This window comes from Meriones unguiculatus, chromosome 7 (assembly GCF_030254825.1).
Source record: "Meriones unguiculatus strain TT.TT164.6M chromosome 7, Bangor_MerUng_6.1, whole genome shotgun sequence".
NCBI lineage: Eukaryota > Metazoa > Chordata > Mammalia > Rodentia > Muridae > Meriones > Meriones unguiculatus.
The window spans coordinates 8,574,621-8,602,018 of record NC_083355.1 but is presented as its reverse complement, the minus strand read 5'-3'; the positions used below and the strand labels follow the sequence as shown (position 1 = coordinate 8,602,018).

The following is a 27,398-nucleotide window of genomic DNA, read 5'->3' as shown; positions in this document are numbered from 1 at the left end:
TGAACTGAAGTCCACAGGCTTCGTGTGGCTTCTGTGCAAACATCTTATATTAGGGCCTTGCATATCTGCAGATTTGGGCTTTGTTTGATGAGGGGCTTCCTGGGACCCACCCCCAGGGATGCTGTGTGAGCATGGACACTCCCGCATCCCTTTGATATCGGGTAAATGGAGGGATGTGCTGACGTGGCCATGGGGCTGCCTCTGATCAGTCCCTTCAGAATGACATCATAGGGTCATCAGGTTGGGTGTCTGATTAGTGCGTAATGAAAGCAGCCCTCAGCGTGTCTGACGGTGATGGGCAGGTCCTGCTCCTCAGCTGCATTAATCAGAGAAGCTAAGTTGGACCACAGCCTTAAAATGAATCTCTCTTCCCTTCCTCACACAGCACAAGTGCACACACCACAGAGTAAACGCCCTAATGAGCTCACGTCATTCATGCCAGCCTGGAGCTTACCCCTCACCCTCACGCTTTGCAGGGCCTACATCTCCCACACACAACACAGAACCCTCTCAGGCCACCTCACCTCATCCTCCTGCAGTCTCTACCCCTGAGGAGACAGTGACTCAGCCTGGCCTCTCAGAAGTCCCTTCTCTCAGGAGGAAATGACCAGTTAGTCTTGACCTGGCCTGGCAGGAGAAACGAGAGGCCTGTACCTCCAGCACTGTGGGAACATTAGTCCTCTGTCCCTCTCCTGGCACAAGTAACCTATCAGATCTGTTCTTTTACTAATCAGCTGCAAATAGACCTAACACTAGACACTGGGGTAGCCATGTGGGTGGACAGACACAGGCAGCCTTGGGGCCCACATTACCTCACTGGGTCCCAAAGGGCCTAGCCAGCTTTTGAGGCCCTGCCTCTACCCACTCTTAGCCTCATATTACCCTCTGCCTGACATATTCTTCTTTTGACTCTGGTCTGGACACAAGCTCTGAACCCAACTGGGCCAGTCTCTCATCTCCCCTACTCATGTGTCAATTCCCCCCATGCTGCGGAGGGCCCTCAATAGCAGTGCAGAGGTCTCTCCAGCCTCAGTGCTGCCCTGAGAACACATACTCCACTCCCCATCTCCACCCAGATCCACTGGCATCAGCCCAGACCTAGTCTAGCATCCAGTGCCACCATCCAAGCTTCCAGTTAGGCCTGGGTATCTTGTCTCACCCTTCTGAACTATCCAAGGATGTACTATCAGGCTAAGACACGAAAACAGCACTAGACAATGTCACAACCTATACAGAAACCCTACTTTCCCTCTGGCCCCAAGCCCAGGAAATAGCACCAGGAAGTGACGTGAGTACTCTTTAGCTCAGAGAGCTTTAATGGGCACCACATTCTTGCTAAGGCAGTCTCATTCAGAGCCCACCCCAGCTAAAATCCCTGGGGAACAGTATTTCTACAGCAAGAGGACAGATGCAAGAGAAAAATGCAAAAAGAAAAAAAAACACCTCACACCTCAAACCACGTGTGCCCATTGTTCTGCTCATTGCTGTGACAAAACACCTGAGAAAAACAGTCTAAGGAAGGGAAAGTTTGCTTTGGCTCACGCTTTGAGGGACCAGTCATCATGGCAGGGAAGGCATGGCAGCAGGAGCTTGAGGCCGCTGGTCACCTCGCATCCACAGCCAGAGAGATGAGCGCTGGTGCTCAGCTCACTCTTCCCTCTCATTCTGTCCAGCCCCTCTCCGGTAGAGTGAGGCCTGGCACAGCTAAGGTGGACTTCCCACCTCAATCCACCCAATCTAGAAACTCTCTCGTCAAAGACGCACAGGTATTTGTCTCCTAGGTAAGTCTAGACTCTGTCAGGTTGATGCATATGAACCATCATGTCTTGGCATTGCCTGATGAGGTCCACAGAACGTGAGGGGAAGAAGAGCCTGGGCTCTGTCTCTGCCCTATTACCAAGATGCTCATGCTTCTCCTGGACAGGGTCATTGCCTGGATGGTGAGTCAGTGCTGCTGCTGCTGCCTCTATGCTCTCTTGATGGGGAAAAAACATTAAATAATTGTTTAAATTGTTACATAAAGTGGCTCAGACACCGCAAGTCTATGTATTTCCTACATCAGAATCTTCTGGGACACTTGTTAAAAAAACGGAGCCCTGGTTCCACTCCAGCTCCCGGGGTGCAGCTCCCTAGAAGGAGAGCTTCGGGAAGCTGGAGTTTTAAGAGCATGTTGTTTCTAATGTACACATGAGCTTCAGAACACAGAATCCCTCAAAGAGCACTTAATTCCCTTGTTGCTGAGAGGTGATTTTCTCAATGTCCACAGCAGTCTCTGTGAAACTGAGACGCGTTTGAGCATCTGGAACCATGCTTTTGAACCCTTGAACCGAAGCTAAATCTAGTTGCCTTCTCGGGAGTGACACCTTCGGGTGATTTTGTGAATCAGCCAGTGTCCCAGCTATAACCAATTACTCTGATGCCTGCCATCCACGGCAACACTCCATTAACTATCAGGATCAAGAGGCTCTAGCTCCCCACTTGAGTGCTAGCTAATTAAAGTTTTTAAAAGTGAGCAGCTAGAATGCAGCCGATATTCCAGAAACAGACAACGAGCTGCGGAAAAAAAAAAAGATAGAGAAAAAAAAAAAGAAAAATAGAAACTTTTGTTCACGTGGCTTTTTTCTCTGAGATGACCTCGGGGCTGGGAGATGGGTGAAGTGCTTGCCACACCAGCAGGAGCTGAGATGGGCCCCTAGCAAGCATGCATGAAAGCCAGGGTCAGCAACACGCACTCTCAAATCCAGCCCTGGAGAGGTGGACACAGGAAGATCCTTGGGACTAGCCAGTCTAGCTGAGTTGGATCAGTGAGAGACCCTGACTCAAAAACTAAGGTGGACAGTGATGAAGGAAGGCGCCCAAGGTCAACCTCCACCATCCACACACAGGCACACACATGCACACACACATCTGTGCACCATTACTGTTCCTTCCCCCCTCCCCCCACGCTCATACACAGCGACCTGACAATTAAGCAGCCTCCATTTGAAGGGCAAAGGAGGTCTGAAGGTGGAGAGGGAAAAAAAAAAAAAAGGACAGGGTGTCTTACAAAGACCCTGGAGCGATGATCCACATTAAACTCACCATGACTTTCTGTTTCAGGCTCTATGGATTAATAGGTGAAAGCACATTAAAAGTGTTTCTGGAAATCGGTGAGCAGACGGTGCCGGGCTGTGACCCTCACCAAAGGTGATGGACTGTTGGAAGACAAAGTACTCGAAGTGAGTTAACTATTTTTGGATACTTGAAGATGTAAAATGTGTGGAAAAAAAAAACAAAACACAATGGGCCCAGAAGGGGAAAGGGAAAGCCTGTCATTAGCTCTGATACCACAGAGAAAACGGCACAGTCACAGCTCTGATTAAGGATGCAGTAATCACTATGGCAACCACACAAAATATAACAGAGAGCCGTATCGTGCGTGTATATGTGGTATGTGTGTATTGTGGCGTGGTGTGTGTATGTGTGTATGTGTTTATATGTGGTGTGTTTCTGTGTGGTGTGGTGTGTATGGTGTAGTGGGTGTGTTTATGTATGTATACGTGTGTGTGTGTGTGTGTGTGGTGTATATGTGTAGGTGTGGTGTATGTGTGTATGGTGTGATGTGTGTGTGGTATGTGTGTGGGTGTGGTATGAGTGTATGGGGTGATGATTGTGTGTATTTATGTATGTATACATGTGTATATGTGTGGTGTGGTATGTGTGTGTCTGTGTATGTGTTTGTATGTAGATGTGGTGTGTGTATGTGGGGTGTGTGTGTGTGTGTGTGTAGGTGTGGTGTGTGTGGTATAGGTGCATGCTGACTATTCACAGGGGCAGGGCATCTAGCCCTGCACATGTGCAGAGGCTAGAGGACTACATCAGGCATTGCGCTCTGTCACTTTCTGCCTTACTCCCTCTGGCAGGGTTTCTGACTGTACCTGGAGCCAGGCTGGCAGCCAACAAGCCACAGGAATCCTCCTGCCTCCGTCACCCACAGCACCAAGATCAGATGTGTGTGCCAGCCACATCTGTGGTTTTACATGGGTGTGGGGATTCAAAGTCAGATCCTCCTGCTTGTGTGACAGAGGCTCTTCCCCAGCCCCCTCCACAGCCCCAGGGGGCATCTTCTTAAATCCTGTAGAGAAAATATGTGGGATACTACCTCCTTAACCCAGAAGATGGCAGGACAGGAGCTCCAGAAGAGCAACAGAACCCCTAAGAGTCTGGATGGAAGATGACAGTAAGATGGTAGACAGGAATCTGGGTGCTTCCATCACTACATGAAGTATAAATTAAATGTCCCCGTTAAGAAGCTGAGGTGAGATGAGACACATTGCGAGCCCAGGGCTGGGGGCAAACGCTCAGGAAAGCGCTGACACCTTGAGCCTCTGGCTTGAAACCACATAAACAAGCCCGGTGTGGTAATGCAGACCAGTAATCACAGCCCTGGGGAGCCCAGACAGCAGGATCTCTGGGTTCACTGGAAGCCAGCCTTGCTAAACTGGCTAACTTCAGGTTCAGTGAGAGATGCTCAGAAAAAAAAAAAGTGGAACATGATTGTGGCAGATACCCAAGGGGTTGACTTCTGGCCTCTACACACCCTTGCACACACACGTGTACATATGCAAACATGGACATACACACACACAACATGAAAAAGATAAGACCTAATTTTGTTGTTTACTAAATATAAAGACACGGAAGGACGTTGGACCGGCTGTTACTATTAAAACAAAATGAAGGTTAATACAAAGAGTAGCATCAACTTCATTCCACCGAAAGGCTACAGTTTTCTTTCTCCTACCCAGAGAAAGCTGCCCATTGGCCAGAGAGCTGTCTATTCAGAGTTCTCCTTGGGAAATTTCACAAAGTGCTCTTCCATCTAAAAGACGGAAGAAGGGAGTTCCTCAAATTCTTTACAGCAGGTGTTAATAAAAACATTTCCACGTCATATCCACCCACCAAAAAGACTTGCTGTGCTGAAGCAGTGCCCAATGTCCCTGGGGCCTCCAGGGGCTGATTAGGTTAGATGAAGTCAGGCAGGCAGGATTCTAACAACAGAACTAGTGTATTAACAAGGAAAGACCCAAAGGAGGCTCAACATCTCTTGCCACCTGCAAACCGGAAAGCTATGGGCCTTACCTGTAATCTAATCAGCCAGCTCCTTGATACACTTCGTTATTCAAGCACTCCCGGCTGGTGTTTTGTTACGGTGGTGAAAACTGAAGGACAGCTGGGACACACTTAGGTGGCATCTGCCACGCCGCTCCTCAGGGCAGCATTGTGGAAGGATGAGTAGCGTTCTCAGGGAACTTGGCATGGTTATGTTCTGCTCCAGGCGACAGTGGAAAGCCACACTGTCCCCGGGGCTCAGGACAGCACACTGCTCTCAAGTCTGCCTCAGTCCCGGCAGCCAAAACCACTGCTGCACAGAGCACGCCTGCAGCTGATGCTGGCCATGTCCAGGCTGCTCCTTGGGACTCCTAGATCCCAGGACGGAACAGCAGCTTCTACGAGAGGCTGCTTCTGTCAGCCCGTCCCTAGATACTCTTCTGCACTGAGTAACCACTGCCATCCTGTTCCGCACTAGGTCCTGAGATCATGAGTCTGACAGGACGGGAGCCACCCTAAAGATACATGAGTGTGCATGTGAAAGAAAGCATGTGTGTGTATGTGTGTGTGTGCGTGTGCATCCGAAATCTGAACTTCGCAGTTGGAATGTGCAGTTGGAATGTGTGCATGTGTATAGAAATGCACGCACATGTACCACTGTCTATGACCACTCGTGGAGACACATGCCTGATCTCCACTTTGCTGAAGCTCAGCAGAGAGCAAGCTGTTGATTAAAATATTGTGGCCAAGGGATCCGGAGTGGATGACGATGACCACCAGGTGAGTGCTTGGTCCTTGTGACAGATCTTCAGCTATGAAGGATGCTTATCTCAGCCACAGGGTGCTGGGCTTGCCGGCTTGCAGTTTCCCCAATGGCATTCCAGCTGCTCTTTTTAATTACAGACTTACAGAGAAAACTAGAATCCTCTCCACCACGTCAGCCTTTGGGCGGCCTCAGCTTCAGTGCTGTTATTGGCACAGGTTTGGATATGCACAATGGCCTTTCGAGTGAGCAGCAAGTCCAGCTTTTTGTTAAAGCTGGCCTGGTCCAGGGGAGATGATGAGCACTGTCCAACCATAATGGGTGAAAGCATTCGAGAAGGCTTCTAGCAAAGAAGGAAGTTGCTGCAGTGGGGGGGGGGGGTCGTCCAGAGGGCAAGTAGTTTAACTGTCTCAGGTCCTCCTCCTCACAGAGTGTCACACACATACCAAGAGAGACATGTGTGCCCAGCCCTCCTCCCCCACCTTTCAACTGGAAGAAACAAGAAACCACTGACCCATACAGCTGTGCCATCTACTGACATTGTGTTTAATGATTTTGTGATTTGCATATTTAATTCACAACCCCCTACCCCCATGCACATCAGGGTGCAGGCAGCTCTCCTATCTCTCACCTGTGTGTTTGGAAAAGGGAATTTCCAAAGGACACTGGCTGTGGCCAGAGTCAAGGTGTGTCTCCGAGACACAGTGTTCAGAACAAATCCTCCAACCAACTCTAAGGCATCCCCAAGGGCACACGAGGGAGCGAATGACTTAGCCCCATGCCTTTCACTAGACTCCCTCCTTCCTTAAAAACTGGCCAAACCTCATCTCTGTCCCAAAATGGTCACTGTCAATTTCTTTCCTAACACCAGCTTTTCCCCTCTTCACCTCCAATTCCCTGGGACCCTGACTGCTTGGCCCAATCAATCTCAGATCCCATGAGCAGCGAGATACAGAGAGGGAGGTTCTATGAAGCACCTGCCACCCAGTTAGAGTGCTGTAGACTCTGGAGTCCTGGCTCCCATGAAGAATAAGGAGGTATGCCCTTGGCTGAAAGTGCTTCGAACATCCCCCACAAGTCACCTCTGCCACCACAACTACCCACAAGTTCTAGATAGCTCTACAGCGGACCCTGAAACGTTGCCTGACTTAAGACACAGCAAGAGATGACAGTCACAACTTTGTGGCCTAACATATGAAAAGATGGAAGAGTGAACAGTTCCTAGAAGGTTCCAAGCATTCATGTTGACATTTAAGCATCCCTACCAAAACGTTCTATGTTGACAAGAACCAATTGGTGCTTAAGGAATGTCCCTCAGAAAGCTCGTGTGTGTGTGTGTGTGTGTGTGTGTGTGTGTGTGTGTGTGTGTTTGCATGTGTGCGTGTGCATGCACATGCATTCACATGTCCCACCCTGGATCCCTTTGGGGACAACCATCACTGTCAGGTTTACTTTTAAACCCTGGTTGAAAGCTAAAGAGTGGATAGTCTTGAAACCTCCTGGTCCCCAGCCTGCAAAGCTTCAGCCGGTTTTTGTGCCATCTCAGTGAGCCAGGACCCCAGCTAAAGAGACATATACACCTATGCACATGGAGACACAGAGCCATCTACACTGCCTGCCCCAGAAGATACAGCACAGAGACAGGAAGAAAGATTTCATGGCGTGTGCTCCCACCATCCACACAGGCGCTCACACAGGTCCACAGAATGGTTAAATTGCTTGGCTTTTTGCTTACGTGCTGTTGCTGTTTGGATTACTGAGGCATGAACCCAGGACCCCATGCCTTCTAGGCAGAGGCTAGGGCATGAGAGGCTCGGCAGTGTGGGACACACTTTAGCCTGAGCCACCATTTTCCTAAGAGACAGCGAGGGCACTCGCTAGGTTAGGAAGTTGTCTCAAGCCAACAGGCCCCAAGCTGTACGTGACTAAACTTCTAGGAGCCACAGGAGGCTTCGGGTATCCCCAACAGCTGGCAAGGCTGCGTCCACCATAGCCGCGCCATTTGTACCGGAGAAAAGATACTAGGCATGCCAGCTCCCAAAGCCTCACCTAGGGAAAGGCCTGGGATTTCAGGATGCCAGGAGTCTCTCAGAGTCAGTGGAGCTCTGGGAACAGGAAGCCTTTCCTAATGTCCCGTAGCCAGGACACTCCGCACAGTGATTCTCCACAGAAGTGGACTGTTAATCAGTGTCGCAGATTCCTGAGCACGGCCTGCCCCTCAGGGAACCCACACACAGCCACCAGCAGGCACTCAGGGAAGGGACGTCCAGAGCGGGCACTGGTAGGAATGTACTGTGCCTGCATGACGGCCTATGACAGCATCCACAGGACGGCTTCCTCCACCCCAGCCATCTCTACAGCTTGACCCTACAAGTGTCCAGAAACTGCCAGGGCCTGGGAGGTGGAGCCATCAGTAAAGTGCTTGTTGTGCTCGGATTCCTGCAGGATCCTGGCTGGCCAACCTGGCTGAATTAGTAAACCTGGGTTCCAGTTAGAGATCCTGTCTCAAAAAAACAAGGTGGGCAGTGCTGAGATACAACAGCCAAAGCTGACCTCGGGCATCCACACACTCAAAACATAAGTGCATGTGCACGCACGCACACACACAATACATTTACACACACAATACGTTTACTTATCTGATAAAGAAATACACAGCATCAGCCAAAGATGCTATCTTGGGTTGAACCCAAGCCCCTCCAAACTTGTATGCTGAAATCTTAACCTTAACACTTCACAGTGTGACAATCTGGAGATGGGGGCTTTTAAAGAAATAGCTGCCAGAGGGGTCTTACACCAAACTGAGTGGCGTTCTTGCAAGAGAAAATATGGACACCTGGAGACACCAGAAAGGGTCACCTGAACAGAGGGGACCACGTGAGGATGCCAGAGAGAACGTGGCAATCCGGCAGCCAAGGACAGAGACCTCTGAACTAACCAGCCCTGAGGACACTAGACATTTAGACTTCTGGCCTCCAAGAAAGGAGAAAATAAATACTCGTTTCAGTCTCCTGGCCCGAAGAAGTTTGCTGTAGCAGCAGGAACACACAGATATGCAAACAGGAAGCCAAGAGGTTTACTTGAGAATCCATAGCCTTCCTGACCTGGGACTGCAGGCGTCCTCCCCCACACAGCAGGCATTTCTAGCGGCACAACCATCGCCCTATCCGGAAGGTCCAGCCATTGCTGCAGAAATTCCAACCAGCCTAGCTAACCTCCAACAACACTCCAGCCCAAGGTGTACCTCACAAAGAACGAGGCCAGACTCCAAACCTCAAACCTCAGGAAAGCGTGAGAGTGAGGTGGGAAGTCCAGTGGAGAGGTCCAAGCCTCGCTTCTGCTGTGCCCCATCTCCAGATTGTCACACTGTGAAGTGTTAAGGTTAGGATTTCAGCATACAAGTTTGGAGGGGCTTGGGTTCAACCCAAGATAGCATCTTTGGTTGATGCTGTGTATTTCTCCAACCCCTCCCCACAGTACCGGCTTTATCCCACAGACTTGTGAGTACAACGGCCTGGGTTCTCTATTTCCCTCTCATTCTTTATAAACGAGAATGAAGAATGTTAGCGGTGGAGGAGAGATGCATACAAACACCCCTCAGGTGGTCAAAGCTCGCCTCCAGCAACAACATGTCACTTCAGACAGTAACCACGAGTGGTCCCTGGAAGCAGCTCCTGCCCACCCAAAGGGATGCTGGCACGAGCGTGTCTGTCCCACTCATCTGGGTTTTCATAAAGCCATCTTTCCTGGCCATCACAATGAGAACGTGGCATGACTGGGGACTCGGTTAAATCCAGGAGGAAGCTGGTCCCCCCCAACTCCCACCCAGAGCCTGCTCAGGAGGGACATAAGTTTTCACACACAGGAGAAAGCCACCGAGAGCCACAAGCACCTGAGCTTCCTCTTCCTGCTGCGGCCTCTCACGCAATCTAATATGTCACACACCAAAAGAGAGATGGGAGGGAGGGGGAGATTCTCTAGGTAAGTGTGCCAAGATGGAAGCAAGCTGAAAAAAACGCAAGCAGCCCCAACACAGGCAGTGATACCGTTTGTTTTTTTCACAAAACGGAAAACAAGATTCCATTCCTTGGCTTACACATGCATACATGGGAAAGCACAGAGTAGACGGGCCAGTAGCGAGGGCTTCTGGGCCTCCTCCATCCCCCTGCTCCTCCAGGGCCATCTCCTGCCCACCCTGACTCTGTGGGAAGGGTCAATGAATTAAAAACCGAAGAGGCCTCAAGCTGAATGTATCCCACAAAACTCCTCCACAGCCTCAAACGTGGCTGTTTCACAAATTCCTGGAGCAGTAAGCTCTCAGGAAATCAAGTCTTGCTGCCCTGGGAAGGTCCATTCCCTGCCTGTGCTCAATCAATACTGGATAACCACAGGGACTCCATATCAAAACCCATTAATTCACACTCCACATGGCACCTGCGGAAGGGCGAAGCTGCAGCCCTTTTCAGGTCTGGGAAGCAAATTAACAGTGACACAAGCGGGAAACCTTTAGCCAGCCTCATAGTGCAGGGCAGCAGGCTACTTCTGAGCAGGACTCTGTGGGCATTTGTATTCAGGAGCTGGGGCAATTAGGAACAAAGCCTGCCTATTTATGAGATCTTCGGAGACATGTTCCCTTTCTCACATTAACAGTGGCAATTAATTTCTTCTCCAATGCCCCAGAGCAGATGTTTGCTGAATCTTCTGCCAACAAGTGAGATCTGGGCACTGATGGTTAGGGTGCCTTCCCTAACCCCGGCCCCCAACATTTAGCCTCCACCCCACACCATTTCTGATTTTCTACATTATGTATCCAGAGCTTGCCCCTGGGAGCATCTCCATATCTAAAGCATAAATTAAAACAAATATGAACCAAAGATTAACAACAACAACAACAAAGCACATAGCACGGTATAAGCTGGGCCAGTGACTGTTTACTTTGCCCCGAGAACTGCCCTCTGCTCGGGCAGCTGGTCAAATAACACACCCGGCACCACACCTGACGCCTCCACCATTCCCATTCCTCCCCAGGTCCCAGTAACAAGGCCCAATCACGACAGGAAGGGCCCTTAATGAGAGACTGGCTTAGGAGCCTGGGTGACGCCCGCGAGCAAGCAGAAGGGGAGGCAACTGAGGCCTGCACAGTCACTGAGCCACAGCAATCCACTGCGTCTATGACCTTCCTGCACAGATGAGCCGGAAATCTTCCAATAAGAAGTTTACCCATAGCTAGATGGGTTTAAGAGCAGAATCCACAGCTCCCGGGACAGCCTGCACCAGCCACCAGCACAGGTACATCTGACAGCAAGGAAAGCAAACATCCAGGGGGCAGAAACAGACACTGCCATCCAAGCTTCCAGTGGAAAGAGAAACAGCTGACAGATGGTGTCTCCTTAGGGCACTGTCACAGTCGTTCGTGCGCCCGTCGCATCCAACTGGCAGCTCTAGGGAATGTGCCGCAGTGTGTGGCCTGCAAGTGCCACAGGGCCCAGCAGCCTCGGCCTCGGGAGGTCATTCTTCCCCTTCTCCAGTTGGCTATTTAAGGTGAGGTGGGGAAGGATCAGGCATAGCTGCACAGGCCTGAATTCCCAGGCCTGTGGAAGAGGTGGAGGGGGTAAGGTTCTGAGTTCAGGGTTAGGCTAGATTACATGAAGAGACTCTGTCTCAAAAAAAAAAAAAAAAAGAAAGAAAGAAAGAAAGAAAGAAGAAAAGAAAAAAGGAAGGAAAGAAAAGAGAGAGAAGGAGGGAAAGGGAGTTAAAAAGAGGAGGGAAGATAAAAGTAGACAGGAAAAGAGGGAGGAACAGAAAGAAAGAGAGGGGAAAGGAGGGAGGGAAACAAGAAGAGCAGAGAGGGTTTGGAGCGGAAGTATGCACACAGGAGAGGCTTCGCCCGTGCCCAGGAGCACACAGACCCTGGCTCCATGATCTAATAGAAGAAACAATCCCACTTTCTTCTCATGCCTCTCCCTTTTCTGGGTCATCAGTGAATCCAGACACCACCTTGGAGGTTCCCCTGTCCACCTCTAAGACCCACTGGGTATGTATGTGGTAAAGGGACATAACACATATCCTACACCATGACTGGCATGAACCCTTCTCTCCCCTGCCAACAGCATGCACTGTGGTAACAAGAGCTTGGCCCATACACCCTGGCCTTGGCTCTCTGCTTGGCCAAGCAGCTGACACCAGAAAGTGATGTGGCTCCCACACAGAAGCCCACACCATCCGCCTGGTTTCCACACAGAAGCTCAGTCGCTCTAGTTCTCTCCAGCATTGATGCTTTTACTGCTGTTATCTTACGGTCCCCAGATGGTAGGGAGGAATCCTGGAGCTGAGAGGCACCTGACCCATGAACGCCAGAAGTGAACTCCAACCTCCCAGAGTCCCCCTCCTCCTGCCTCTTCCTGTATAGATGTGACAGACTAGGTCTTTTCCCTTTCCTTAGGTGCTGTCGTCTCCCTGATGACTCAGTCAGCTCTCAAGCTCTCCCAGAACCACGATCATAAGCTCCCTCCCTGCCTGCCGCCAGTTCCGGTTGCTCATGTATATGTGCACGTAACACTCCACATTGGCTACAACTCTACATCTGACATTCAGGATCTGAACTTGGCAGGATGTGAACAGTGAGGGTTAGTCATGTTAAGAGGCGGGCACTTTCTTTATGGAAGGAGTCACCAGACACTCCCACTGATGCCCTGTCTGTTTAGACTCCATCAACTACCTGAGGCACCAATGGATCCATCAAGGCAAGTAGAAAGGAACCCACTTCCTAGAGCCGGATGGCTCCTGACTCAACAGCCCAGAGGAGGATGATACTCACCAGGTGAGGCATCAGGAGGTCAGCCAGGTAAACAAAAGTAGCTCCCAGGGTGAAACCAACAGCCACTGGGAAGAAGGCAAAGGCACCGAAGCCCCCTGAGGACGTGGCCATCTCAACCGCTGGTGCTAGCAGAGACCAATAGGAAGCTGCTAACATGACCTGCAGAAAAGCACAGGGAGCAGTGAGTCATTAACCAACCCAGAAGGCTTTCTGACAGGGAGGCCCACTGTCCTCTATGTCCTAAAATAAGCCACACAGTTTCACATTTCTTAGGCCTTTAATCTCAGGTGGTGGACACTCTCAACCAAAAGACTACCCCCGAAACTAGTAAAAGCACCTCCCATAATTCCTGTTTTATGAACCTAACTTGACAAAGACAGAGCAATTGGCAAGTGGTCCATGCTTTTGTAAGTAACCCCTCACTCATGCTCCCATAAGCATGAAACACATTGGATCAACAAAAGCAAAGGTATGAAAATAGAGGGGGCTAGCTGAGAAGAGGAAAGGGATCAGCAGGAATGGGAAAGTGATGAGAAGCTAGGGGGAGCTAATATGATCAAAATACATTACATGTATGTATGAGAATATCATCATGAGACCAACTGACCTAGTTTGCTGCTATGTTGCTATGTACCCTCTGACACAGGAGCTTTGTTGTTTTTTGTTTTGTTTTTTGTTTTTTACAAACAGGGTTTCTCTGTGTAGCCTTGGCTGTCCTGGACTTGCTTTGTAGATGAGGCTGGCCTTGAACTCTGAGATTTACCTGTCTCTGCCTCCCTGAGTGTTGGGATTACAGGCATGTGTCACCACACCCAGCTAACAGAGGATTCTTATCCAAACGTGGTTTTTGTAGTCCATGGGTCAGGTGACAGTGCCAAAAGTCACTGTCACACTGAGGGTAGGGCAGGAGACCATATCTAGTGATAAATACCCCCGCAACACACACCACAGCCCCTGACAACCAAGAGACATCTGCCCAGATGAGTCCTAAGGCTGCCGAGAAATGACCTTCCAATTTCAAGCTCCCAAGACAAACTGCTCCCCTGCCTGATTATTACAGAGATCCTCCTCATGCTGAACTCCTGATCCTCCTCATCTGTCTCCCCTCCATGTTTGTCTCCTTACTCTTTTTCCACTCTCTGGCACATCAGAAATGGTGGGCCTTCCCCCTCGAGCATGTGACAGCATTTGAAATATCTGAAGGTGTCAGCATGTCAGTGTCAGATTGGTCTCTTCAGTGTACTTGTCTCTAAAAATGAAGAAGGGAGCAAATAACTATTGATCCACAGCCATTTCTAGGCACCGAGGTATATATTTGATATCTTGTCTTGTCATCACGATCCTGTGAGGCAGGTGTTTTCTATTGTTATTTGTGGAAAAAGAAATTAAATCTCAGACTGGGGATATGAGCTCAGTCAGTAAAGTGTTCCCTACGAAAGCATGAGGACCTAAATCCCATCCTCTGGAATCATGTTTAAGGAGCTGAGCGTGGCAGGCCATGCTTGGAAGCCCAGCTCTGGCAGGGTGGAGACAGGCGGATCCCTGGGGGTTGCTAACCAGCCAGCCTAGATAAACTGGCCAGCTCCAGGTTCCAGGAGAGACCCTAAATAAACAAAGAGTAACTTTGCCCCTGTGTAACACCACCAGAGTTGACCTCTGGCCCCCACACCAGTGTGCACACGTGTCGGTACACTCCCACTGTGAGTCGGTACACTCACAGTCGGTACACTCCCACTGTGTAATCTTGGCTAATCTTGGCTCTTAATTTAACACACCTGGAAGAGGCAGCCGCAACTAAGGCACTGCCTCCTTCAGAATGGCCTGTAGGCATAGATCTGTGTGGCATTTTCCCGATTGTCCACCGTGGGCAGTGACACCCCTGGGCAGGCAGCTCTGGGCTATTTAACAAAGGTAGCTGAGTATGAGGCTTGGAAGAAGCAGCATTTCTCCACTATCTCTGTTTGACTTTCTGCCTTGAGTTCTGCCCTGATTCCCTCTGGGATGGGCTGTGACATAGGACTTAGTCCTAAGATAAAATAAACTCTATTCTTCCCCAAGTTGCTTTTGGTCTGTTTTATCACACCAACAGGAAAACAAACTAGGACAGTCCTGCGCATAAACACATACACTCTAAAAAGGAGAAGAAATTGAATCTTAATACTAAGACAATTTGTTCCTTTTCATCCAGGCAATAAGAGGCAGATGCGGGGCACAGACCAAGCAGAACCACAATCAACCCAATGACTAGAAAGGAAAACGCAGCTGGTCTCAGGGGTCAACGAGCTCAATTTGACAAACTGTTCTCCAGATCTGACCAAATTAACTAATCGCCTGTGGCTTTTTAATCTTGCACATGCTGTGACATCTTCATGGCTAGAGTCCACCCACCACCTGTCGTAACAGTCATAGACGACATATTAAATGTTGAATGGATTTCTAAAATTTCCTTAATTATGCCGCATCACCCGTCTCCAAAATAACACACAGAGTAACAACCAGGCATTAGGAGAGCGAGAAGAAAGAACAACCCGTTCAGGAAGCTGTGGATTGCTTTCAGCCAGCCATTGCTCACACACTGCCACTTGCCCTGGGACGGATTCTCCTGGCAAAGGTCTGAATGTCACCATGGAACTCCGCCTCCGACTCTAAAGCTCCAGAGAGGATGAAAGTATGTCACCTCAGAGACCGACTCCTTCAACGCCATGAGTCCAGGCTGTCAGAAAAGACCATGGAAGGATCTGGAGACTCTCCATCTAGAATTTGCCTCATTATTTAGACTTCCACAGACCTTGTAAGGGCACCGCCTGCCCAGGGATGGTCATGGACACACTCCTCATTCTCCCCTTGAACGTGAGCCAACCAGTAACACCTCTCCCTCCCCCACACAATCCCCCCTTCAACAGTTTCAACACCTTAAGAACCAGGGAGAGCCACTCATCAGACCCTCCAAAACATCTTTATACCCTGTGAGGAGGTGAAGCGACTAGACCAGCATTACCTGAACTCCTTCCCCAGCCTCTGAGCCTTCTCAACACCTATTCTAAGAGCTTCCATCGAAACCTGCACCCCTCTGTGTCTCTGGGCTCCAAGCCTGTTTTCTGCCTGTGACAGCTGATATTGGTTGTCAACTTGACTGGGTCTGGAACCAACTAAAAGACAAGCTCCTGGGCACTGCTAGGAGAGACCTCTTTGATCACATTATCTGAAAAGGTAAGACCTCCCACAAGTGTGGCTGGCACCTCCCAAGAGGAACCCAGATAAAAGGAGATGGGAGGGGGGACACTTCACTCCTTTGCCTGCCTGCCTTCACTCTGCTGGCAAGCTCACCTACCCTGCTGCTGATGAATTTCACTTCCCCAAGCTTCCAATGTAGACTGAATACGAGCAGCTCTCCAGGAAACCCCTAGGCTTTCAGCACCAGTCTGGGACTACTAAGACATCCAGCACCTAAACTTGACAACCAGGGGAGTCTCGGCCTCTCAGCCATTGTTGGCTTAGCTGGACTATATCTATTACGAAAGACAATCTAATAAAATACATTTTAATATAGGTTTATTCTACCAGTCCTGCCCCCTAGAAACTCTGAAAGACCACTGCAGACTGCATTTGCTACTTTGTGGTTTCTTCCTTCTTCCACCCTTCTCCACCCCCCTTCGACACTTTTAGCCCCCTAACACTTGATAAGAGAGAAAAAAAGGATAGCGAGGAAAGGAAAGAGATCCCTGAATAAATTGAGGAATCAGAAAGGGGCAACATTATTGTTAGACTACTTCCTGCTGCTTAGGGGCATCCAGTTCCTTGGGGCAAGTTTGCTCTTTGTCTTCAGGATAGCTAATCTTGTTTCTTCTTTACACACTACTACTTAACAAACCACAACCAACTGTGGCCAACAGTGACCAACAACCCACCTCTCTGGGCCCTAGCATTTATAAACCCTCTGAAAAAAATCCCAGAATTCCAAACATCACACAATCGCAGAAACTATCTGCAGCTGGCAAAAATGACGCCTCTGCCACAAGGCAAATCACAGTCAGCTGCTGAGAAACAGCCCCGTGTCTCCATACCGAGAACTCAAACAAAAACATATTCTTACACTATTTCTGTGTTTTTAAAGAAACCAAAATTCCAAAATTGTCATCACAGACCATCATAACTACGAATATCCCTACGTATGAGAAACATATCCCTACCAAATTCTCATAGATAATTAATACAGAGCAGAGAGACATGCTCTTGTGAAGGCCAAGCTAAACTCTGGGATGCTTGGAGTGGAAAAACATCCCAGACACACACAGATGGACTCATGGAAATCACTGTTCTTCACCCTTCTAGTCAAATCTAGATCCCTGTGGATTTCCTTCATCTTTAAATTTCCTTGTCAGCTTCCTGATTTACACATAAACTGAGGAGTGGCAAAAGGACAATTTGTACGTGGCACTGGGTTCCTGTCTAAAGTGAGTGGGTACAAAAAAAAAAAAAAGCTATTACAAGGGCAAGTGTGGTAGGCAAACTGCCCATGTACTAATGTCAAACCTGTGACTTTCTCATCTTTTGTGGCAGAAGAATTCTGCAGATGAGACCACATTAACCACGCTGAGATGAAGAGAATGACCATGGACATCAGAATGGGGCCAATGTTGTGCCAAGGACCCTTACAAGGGTGTGAGAAGAGTACCACTGGAGAGGAGAATGACATCAAGCCAGAGACTTGACTTTATTGACACACAATACCCAAATGTAGAAATCCACACAGACAGTACATTGGCGGTTGCTATCTGGAAGTAGAAGATGGGACAGTTGCTCACCATGAATGTTCACGGTCTCAATTCACTGACCCCTGCATGGTCACTGTTCTGTTGAGCAAATTTCACCACAACTTATTTGAAAAGTCAGGATTGATGTGATCGACCATGAGGTCCTGATCTTGTACTACTGCCCCCGAGGTGTGCTGAACTCTCTAGCACATTGTAGCAACTCCACATCTCTCTCTCTCTGTGGCAATGCTGAGACCTACGTCAGCATCTGCCTCTGTCCCTTGGCTGGCAGTTCATGTTCATGACAACAAAATGCAGAATTTGGACTCAGAAGCTTGGCTCTGGCACTCTCTAGCGCCCCAGCAAACATGAGTCCTCTGTTGCTCAGTTTGGCCAACTGGCAGTGATGCCACCAACCAGGGCCACTGGAAGAATGTAGCAATGAAGCCACCATGGCAACCCAGGAGCTGGCAGGAGGCATTGTTTTAGATCCTCCTACTTCCCAAAGCTCTGCTCAATAAGCAAGCTCCTCCTTCCCCTGACCTGGCACAGCTCTCCGCTGGCCAGGGCCCTTATCCATCTCACTGGATTTGTTCTCCGCATCCAAACTCGCAGGACGGTGTATAAGACAGCCTCTGGCCTGTGCTTGGGGCATCTCTCTGTGCGACCACCACCAAGCAGAACGGCCTTGGACAGGGACTTGTTTCATATCTGTTGTCTAAATGAGCCCTCTCTCATCCCTGCTAATGAAGGGGAGCAGCAGGGGAGGAGAATCTAGAATGTATGATCAAGAAGTGATTCAATCCTCACTTCTGAGTCTGTTGCCTGCACTTTAAAGTGAGTCTTTAACCTTCCAAATTAAGTAGCACATAGGCTCACACTCAGATGCCTTCACTCCTCTGACAAATGTTTGCTAAGTAGTTATTTAAAATCAGGGAGTTTAAAAAAAAAATTAGGGAGTTTTTCAGGGGTGGAAAATCAGCATAGACCTTGCAAAGCTCCATGGATAATGCACTGAACAGTCTACTGATAGAGTTGCAGACTCCCTTGGTATTGAGAACACAGTCCAAACACTTCACAGGCAGAGTGAGCAAGACTCAACTAGATGAAGGGGCTTTCCCAAAGGCCCCAGAGCAAACTGATGTCACACGTGGCTGACTGCCCCAACCCCCAAGCAAGCTAGTACCAACTTCTAACCTTGCCAAGAAGCAGAGTCTTTTATGAAATTCTGGAAATGTCTTAGTAAAGACCAGGTGTAAGTTGCCACCTGTTCTCATTAGGCAAAGGATCCTAGGATAATGGCGAGAGAGGGTGTGAAATTAGCTTCATCAAAATGGAAGATATCAGGTGTTGGCAAGTATAAGTTGCCACCTGCCCTCATCAGGCAAAGGATCCTAGGGTAATGGGAAGTGGAGGGCTTGAAATTAGCATCATTGAAATAGAAGATATCAGGTGTTGGCAGGGACAAAGCAAAAACATACTGTTCATGGGGGTAGACACTAGCACAGCTGTCATAGAAAACAATGTGGGCTTTCCTTGAAAACTTAAAACTAGAACCTTCGTGTGATACAGCAATGTGGCTGGAGAGAAACCTGAAGGAAATAAAGTGAGGATGTCAAAGAGCTACCCACACTTGTGCTTCTACCAGAACTACAGGCAACTAATCACCAACACAATGACCCTATTGAGAACCTGTATTTGGAAAAGAATGGGGACCTCATACATTTATATGTCTAATGGCCCCCAAGTGCCCTCGAAGTAGACAGCAAACAGGCAACTAAGGAGTTCACAGAGTAATCCCTGCCCGGAAGCATAGTTCAAGCTGGGGATTGCAAAACTAACCATGTATACACTAGACTGCACACCTTCCTCCAGGGTGACCTACACCACAAGAGGGGGCTCCGTGTGACATATATATAGTCTGGACACAAGAGGGGGAACTGGTGACATCCACAGCCTGCAGTTTCGGTTCCTGTAAAATTCCAGTGTGTTGTACTGTGAATAAGAAATGTTCCCTTAAGATACTTGCTCCACAGTTGGTGGTGTTGTGTGGGAAGGTTAAGGGACAGAGGCTTGGAGCTGGATGGCTCTACCCCTAAGGCAACTAGCTGTTCTTCCAAAGAACTAGGGTTCGAGTCCCAGCCCCCACATGATGGCTCATATAGTCTGTCACTCCAGTCTCAGGATATCCGGCACCTTCTTCCAGCCTCTTCCAGCACTACACATGCATGTTGCCTAGACACGCATACAGGCAAAACCCCAAGACATAAAATAAAAATAAAGGGAAAAAAACTTAGATGGAGCATTGCTGTAGGAAGTACACCATGGGGGTGGGGGGCCTTTGTGGTTTTAGAACCTGGTCCCACTTTCTGTTCTCATGTTCTCCTCTCCTCTTCTCCCTCTCTCCCTCTCCCTCCCCTTTCTTCCACCCCTCCCTCCTTCCCTGCTTCCTGTGTGCAGATAAAATGTAAGCACTGTCTCCTCACTGCCAGGCCTTCCCCACCACAGTGAATTGAGTCCCCTCTGGAACCACAGGCCAGAATGAGCCCTTTCTCCTCTAGGTTTCTCTTTGTCAGGGTACTCTATCCCTGAAACAGAAAAGTAGCTAGAGTGCAGTTGTAGCTCAAGGCTTCCACAGACTCAGCTCATGGCAGACGCTCACATTAGAAGAAACTGAACTAAAGACAAGTGGAAACTGCCTGCACCAGTTTAGAAACTCCCCTGAAAATGTAAAATACTTCCACAGTGACAGTTTATTAGAACTGACAGTAAGCTGCAAGCGCAGGGCGGGACTGAAGGAGGTCACTCCAGCCAGGCTCATAAACCAGGCAACTATGTGAAGAGCGCCCAGGGTTCATTCTGAGATCAGAGAGCACAGGCCTGGGGCTTCAGTATGTGGTAGCCAGAGGGACAAGGGACTCCACCTTCTGGAATCCTGTGGCCTTTTGTCTAAAGCTCACAGTAGTTCAGTTACTCACCCAAGGACACTCTGCTGAAAATGACCACACCAGGATTTGAAACCAGGCCTGACTCCAAACCCCATAGTCGCTACCCAACAGCTGCACACATCATCTCTTGTGAGCTTGATATTCTTCTGGCTTTTTGTTATTGTTGCTTCCTGCTTCAGCAGATAAAAGAGTTATGAATAACAACTGTGACATTTCAAAGCAGTTAAAGAAGGAGATTATTCATTAAGTAGTATCAGGACAGCTGGCTGGCCTTTGGGGTAAAAATCAAAACTGAACTGTCACTCATGTCACTCAAGCAAATGAAACAAATATAAAAATGTTTGACGGGCCTAGGGAGATGTCTTGGTAGGTAAGAATGCTTGCTATGCAAGCATGAGAACCCAGGACCTACATAAAAAGCCAGGCATGGCCGTGTGTGTGTGTGCGTGTGTGTGTTCGCACGCATGTGTGTGTGTGTGTCCGCACGCATGTGTGTGTGTGTGTCCAGTACTGGAAAGGAGCAGAGACCTAAGGATCTCTGGCATTAGATGGCCCCAGCCTAGCTCTAGCTTTCCTGAGAGCTCCAGTCTCAAGGCAATAAGGTAGAAAGTCATATTATCAGGATATCTGGCATCCTCCTCAGGCCTCTGCACAAACACACACACACACATACAAGTTCACAGGTACCTACACATGCATGTTAAAAGGAAGTTCAGAAAACACAGAGTATCCAGAGTCTTTCTTATGTTTCCTTAGAGTAAATTCCTCATTTCCCTCCTGTCATTCTGACAATCTAACAGAGCTTATGATATGATCCTTGTGCTCAAAATATAATGTCTCAAGGAGCCATACTTCCTATGCTAGTAACCACCCCTGTGTCAGAGATACCAGCGCAGAATAGCCACAAGCAGCCAGATGAGTGCCTCGCCTGCCACAGGTGAGCCTTCTCGTCTGCGTGTGAGCCACCTGGAACAATTTCCACTCTGGAAATAGAAGTGAGTTTGTGCAGAGCTCCCTAAGGGATGTGACACAATACTCCGGCCTGATGGATGCCTTTAAGCCTTCCCTTTATCACAGTAGTGGTAGTTTAAACACGGAAAGAAACTTGGAATGACGGAACCAAAGCTCCATCTTAAAGAGAAAGGCCCACACATGCTTCCACTGGACCACACTGCTCTCCACTGGACCACACTGCTCTCCACTGGACCACACTGCTCTCCACTGGACCACACTGCTCTCCACTGGACCATGGTATCCATTCTCTGCACCTTGAAGACTGTGTCTACGGAAGACGGAAAGAAACAGTTCCAAATAGCATCACCTGGCTCTGCACCACCTGTGGAATGGGTGACAAAGGAAAGGAACACGGACTCTAACCTTGCAGCAGGTCTCAACCTGTGGGTCATGACCCCTTTGGGGGTCAAATGACCCTTTCACAGGGGTTTCCTAGCAGATAACCTGCATATCACATATTTACAATACGATTGGTAACAGTATCAAAATATCAGTTTCGAAATAGTAACAAATTATATGGGGGGGGGGAAACCACAACATGAGGAACTATATTAAAGGGTCACATTAATTAGGAAGGTTGAGAACCGCTGCCTTAGAGGGTTTAGAGGATGGCTACATCAGCAAAACAACCTCTAAGGAAGCATAAGGACCTGAGTTTGAGCCTCAAAGCCCACAGAAAAGACCCAGCATGGTGGTGCACGCTTCTAACCCCAGTTTAGGGTAAGGGGGAACAGATGACCCCTGAGTCTCACTGGCTAGTCTAATGACTTGGCTGCAGGCCCCACAAAGGGGCTCTGCCTCAAAAGAACCAGACTAGATGGGTCCTGAGAACAGCACCTGAGGCTAATCTCTGGCCTCACACATGCACACACAAGTACATATGCACGCTCACACTCACGCTCACACACACAGCTAGAGTATAATTAACTAACAGGCATAAACTTATGATCTATAAAAATCAAGGCAATAATTATTCTCAAGGTACAGCGCCAAGTAACGTCTCTAAGTTCTCTCTCCAACTCAGATATAAACATTTTTCTTCCATTCAACCAACAAATACTTGGGCAGTGATTATGTAACTTATATCACTCAAGATCCCGAAGGGCTGAAAGGAAGGAAGAAAATGCCTGGAGCAGATCCGTGCCCTGCCTTTACCAGGAGCTGACTATGCTCCCTATTAAGAGAAATTGCAGAAGACATCTGAGACATACGCACAGAGGCACCCAGAATGATACATGGAGAAATTCACAGTCATCCATGAAAGAAGACACCAGGGTGGAAAAAACAGAAACTCCAGCCAGAGCGTCCCAGATCACAAGGAGAGCCTCTTGAAGGCTGGACATGGTTTGGTTAAGAACCCAAGGGTGGGTGTTTTCCCCTGGAAAGATCAAGCTTCTTTGGTGGGTCTTCAAGGAGACTCTCCTTGATTGAGAAAGAAAGAGCGAGAGTGTGGCAAAGAGGCCTGGCATAGTCTGCCTGCCTGCGATCCCAGCATCCTAGAGTGCAGGCAGGAGAATAAGGAGCCCAAGGTCATGCCCTAGCACTCAGAGGTTGGAGGCCAGACCTCAGAGGTCTTTTCTCAAAACAGAGTGGAGAATGGGTGTGCTGGCTACTTTTCTGTCAACTTGACACAGGCTAGAGCCGTCTGAGAGAAGGGAACCAACCCCAATTGATAAATTCCCTCCATAACATTCATTGGGCTGTAGGCAAGCCTGTGAGCATTTTCTTAATTGCTGATGGATAGGAGAGGGCTTAGGCCATTGTCAGCAATGCTGTGCCTGGGCTAGTGGTCCTGGGTTCTATAAGAAAGCAGGCTGAGCATGAGGAGCAAGCCAGTAAGCAGCACCCCTCCGTGGCCTTTGCATCAGCTCTTGCTTCCAGGTTCCTGCTCTGTTTGAGTTCCTGTCGTGACTCCTTCAACGATGGACTATGATGTTGAAATATAAGTCAAATAAACCCTTTCCTCCGCAGTTGTTTTTGGTCATGGTGTTTCATCACAGCAATAGTGACCCTTACTAGGACACAGGGAGACAAAATACAGTCCAGGCGACATGGCTCATTGCTCAGGCAGTAGTTGCTTCCATCTCTGCCTGCACAATAGAATCACTGAAATATTTGAAATGCAGGAGGTTGGTGCCGCTCCAAAACCTACTGAAGCAGATTCTGTGGGACAGGGTGCTGGGCACGGCATTTAGAGGCCCTCTGGTGACACACTGAGGCATGGCTACTGGGGCGGAGTGGCTTGATGTCAGGCACCAGGGGTGGTCTTGAGTGACAGAAAGGAGGCACCTGGCAACAGGAAGTGGCATCAGAAAGTAGGGTGGAGTTAAAATGGCTGGAAACTGAGGGACCAGGTGCTGGGCCACAGACATGATCCAGACGTGAGATGGCGAAGAATGGAGAGAGAGCAAGAAGGAGGGAGAGCACATGGGACCCTCCAGAGTGAAGTACCCCTTCCTCCACGTCCCTCCATCTTGATGAGTGGACACAGGAGCTCTGCACTGAGCTGGCGTTCCAATCTGGCATGTCAGCAATTGGTCATGACTCAGGTGTGAATCCAATTCCTACGGGGGAGGGGGCCTCAGTCTGTGTGAGGTGATGTGATCAGCAAAGCCCTCAGAAAGAATCAGCTTCATACAATTACAAGCTAATGTTTCTCAGGCATGCCCACCCAGCACCAGAGACAGGCAGAGCTTGCCTTACACACTCCAAGCTACAGAAGAGGGTTTACACTTAAAACAATCGCTAACACGGGAAGAACATCCACAGTAAGAATCCAGGAAATCCTCTCCCCGGCAGTCGCCCAAGACAAATGAAGGCACATACCCACACAATGCCTTACACAAGAATGTTCCAGGAGCCTGATTCATGGGAGCTCTGAACTGGAAATATCCCAAATGGCCATCGACAGTGGAATGGAAAAACACATCATAGTACATTTAGGAGAGAAGATACCCCTTACCAAGAAAAAGGTGCAGAGCCAGGCATCAGGAATGGTGGCAAGGCTGGAACCTGCCTCATCTGATGTGCAGAAGTCAAGAGGAGAGCCAGCAAAAATGATTGAGAAAAACTGACGGGGAAGGTGGGGTAGATATTTAAAAAAACATTGTATACATGTATAAAATTGTCAAATAAATTTAAAAATATATATTTTTTAAAGACTGGAGAGCTGGGTGGCTCAGATGGCAGAGTGCATGCCTAGCATGCATGAGCTCCATCAGCAGCCCCGAAGGAAATGTGCATCACGGCGCCTGTCCGTCATCCCAGCACTCAGGAGGTAGAGGCAAAGGGATCAGAAATTCGGTGTCATCTTCAGCTACACAGCAAGTCAAGACCAGCCTGAGCTCTGTGAGAGCATGTGTGCAAGCTGGTTTTATGTCATCTTGACACAGGCTAGTTACCTGAAAGGAAGGAATTTCGATTGAGAAAACACCTCCATCAAATTCAACTGTAGAGCATTTTCTTAGTTAGTTATTGATACTGGGAGGGCCCAGCCCATTGTGGGTGGTGCCATCCCTGGGCAGGTGGTCCTGGGTTCTAGGAGAAAGCAAGTCATGAGGAGCAAGCCAGTAAGCAGCACCCTTCCATGGCCTCGGCATCGGCTCCTGCCTCCAGGTTCCTGGCCTGCTTGAGTTCTTGTTCTGACTTCCTTCAGTGTTGAAGAGTGATGGGGAAGTGTAAGTGAGATAAACCCTCCCCTTCCCATAGTGCTTCGGTCATGTTGTTTTATCACAGCAATGGTAACCCTAACTAAGACACCATGCCTCAAAGGAACAAACAAACAAACAAACAAACAAGGGGGAGTGGGATAAAAGTTCAAAGTATATCATATACTTGCATGAAAAAGACATATAATCCAGGATACTACATTTTTAAATTTTAAAAATTAATAGGGACTAGAGAGATGGCTCAGTGGTTAAGAGCACTATCTGCTCTTCCAAAGGACCTGGGTTCAATTCCCAGCACCCACATGGCTGCTCACAACTGTCTGTAACTTCAGTTCAAAGTATCTGACACCCTCACACCGATGGACATTAAATAATATAAATTATTAAAAAATTAATAAAAAGTTATAGGGGCTACAGTGATTAAGAACATTGGCTACCCTTCCAGAAGAAGATTCCGTTCCCCAACACCCACATGGCAGCTCACAACCATCTGTAACTCCAGTTCCAGGAGCCCCAACACTTTCCTCTGGCCTCTACCAGTACCAGGCATGCATATGGTACACAGACATGTATGCGGACAAAACACCCATATACATGAAATCAAAATTTCTAAATGTAAATAAATAATAAAGGGGAGAAAATGTGAGTATTACAGCCACTGTGGATGAGCCTCAAAACTGCTACAGTGATTGAAAGGAGGCAGACAACACATACATGGTGTGTGTGTTTGTGTGTCTGTGTGTGTGTGTGTGTGTGTGTGTGTGTGTGTGTGCTATCTGATGTCACTTAAGCACAAGAACACACATCACAACCTTTCAGAAGTATTCAGTGTTTGTATGGAGGAAAGTCAAAAGTGACTCAGGGAATAAGAGCTCCCTGCGAGGTGACACGGATTTTCTGTCTCACTCGGGAAGGTGCATGCAAAAGTGTACACACCATCACCCTGGGGCCTCCCTTTGAGAGGCAGATGTGTAGAGAGACCTGGGCTGCCCTTCCTAGCCTGCCCAAGCCCTCTGCTGAGGCGTGTCACCGCCAGTCTCGGTGGCTGAGGACACCCACTCCCACCACCAGGAAGCATGGAAAGCTCATCCCTGCATGCTCAGGGACACTCTGCTGGGCGCCTCATCCTCTGTCCCGGGAGGAAACCCCTCGCCATCCAGCATAATTATAGTTGGTGTCAAAGCACACCACAGCTTGTTAGAGGGATGTGCTCCAGAGGAGGTGCCTGTACCAACACTGAGGTCGTCTCAGGTCTGGGGACCACTGTGCACACTCGGGATCTGTGCACTTGAGTCTCAAGGCCACGGTCACCCTCAGAAAACCTAACGGCTTTTCTGCATTCCCGTGGCCTCTGAGCTGCTCAGTTTGCATCTATTGCTGCAGAGGAAGGAAAATGATGGCAGAAGGGAAAACTCCAGTTTAGAATAATGATTTCTTTAGCAACTCACAAGGAAACAACCATTGATGCTTTTGTGTATGTGTGTGTGTGTGTGTGTGTGTGTGTGTGTGTGTGTGTGTGTGTTGACACATACATTCATGTGTAAATGGATACACGAATGTCACAGCCCACATGTAGAGGTCAGAGGACACCCCAAGGTGTCGGTCTCACCGTCTTCACTTGAGACAGTCTCTTTATTGTTCGCTGCTGAGTGTGCCCAGTGAGCTGACCCACATTCTTTTAGGGACTCTCGTCTCCGCCTCCCATTTGTCACAAAAGCACCGACATTACAGATGTGTGCCACCATGTCCAGCTTTGCATGTTTCTGTGGATTTGAACTCATCTTGGTGCCTTACTCCCAGCCCAGCTGTCACTGCCGTGGGCCTTGGCTTGCACTCAAGCAGGAATGCTCCTGCCAGAGGCTGGGGAGGACCGCTTGGGCGGGTGTGTATACTGCTAAATAGTTTCTCAAAAAAAAAGGAAAATCCAGTACAATTTCTTGTTTGTTTGTGGTCTTGGTGGAATCACTTTTTAAAAATGAGTTGCTGAGATAGAAGTGATAGAAATATAAACTGTGACTTTCAGAGTGGGGTTCTCAGCCTTCCTAATGCTGAGGCTCTTTAACACAGCTCCTCCTGCTGCGGTGGCCTCCAACTGTAAAATTGGTGTTGCCACTTTTTCACAACTGTAATTTGCTACTGTTAAGGATCATACTGTAAATGTCTGATACACGGAATCTCACGAACCACCCTTAATATATATATATATATATATATATATATATATATATATATATATATATAAGCTTATGTGTACCACATGGGTGTAGGTGGCTGTGGAGGCAGGGGAGGGCTTCAGATCCCCCGAAACTAGTGACAGATGGCTGTGGGCTACCATGTGGGTGC

General features: G+C 48.6%; 1 protein-coding gene across 9 annotated transcripts in view; it reads right to left on the bottom strand.

Annotated features, from left to right (window-relative positions):
• The window catches only part of Slc39a11 (solute carrier family 39 member 11), a 389,328-nt gene that overhangs the window by 265,089 nt on the left and 96,841 nt on the right, over positions 1 to 27,398 (bottom strand). For all 9 annotated transcript variants that reach the window (XM_060386462.1, XM_060386454.1, XM_060386455.1 and 6 more), the window contains one exon: positions 12,672 to 12,830. In XM_060386462.1, the coding sequence (XP_060242445.1) occupies positions 12,672 to 12,827 (156 nt within the window). In that variant the 5' untranslated portion in view covers positions 12,828 to 12,830. The remainder of the gene's footprint in view (positions 1 to 12,671; positions 12,831 to 27,398) is intronic.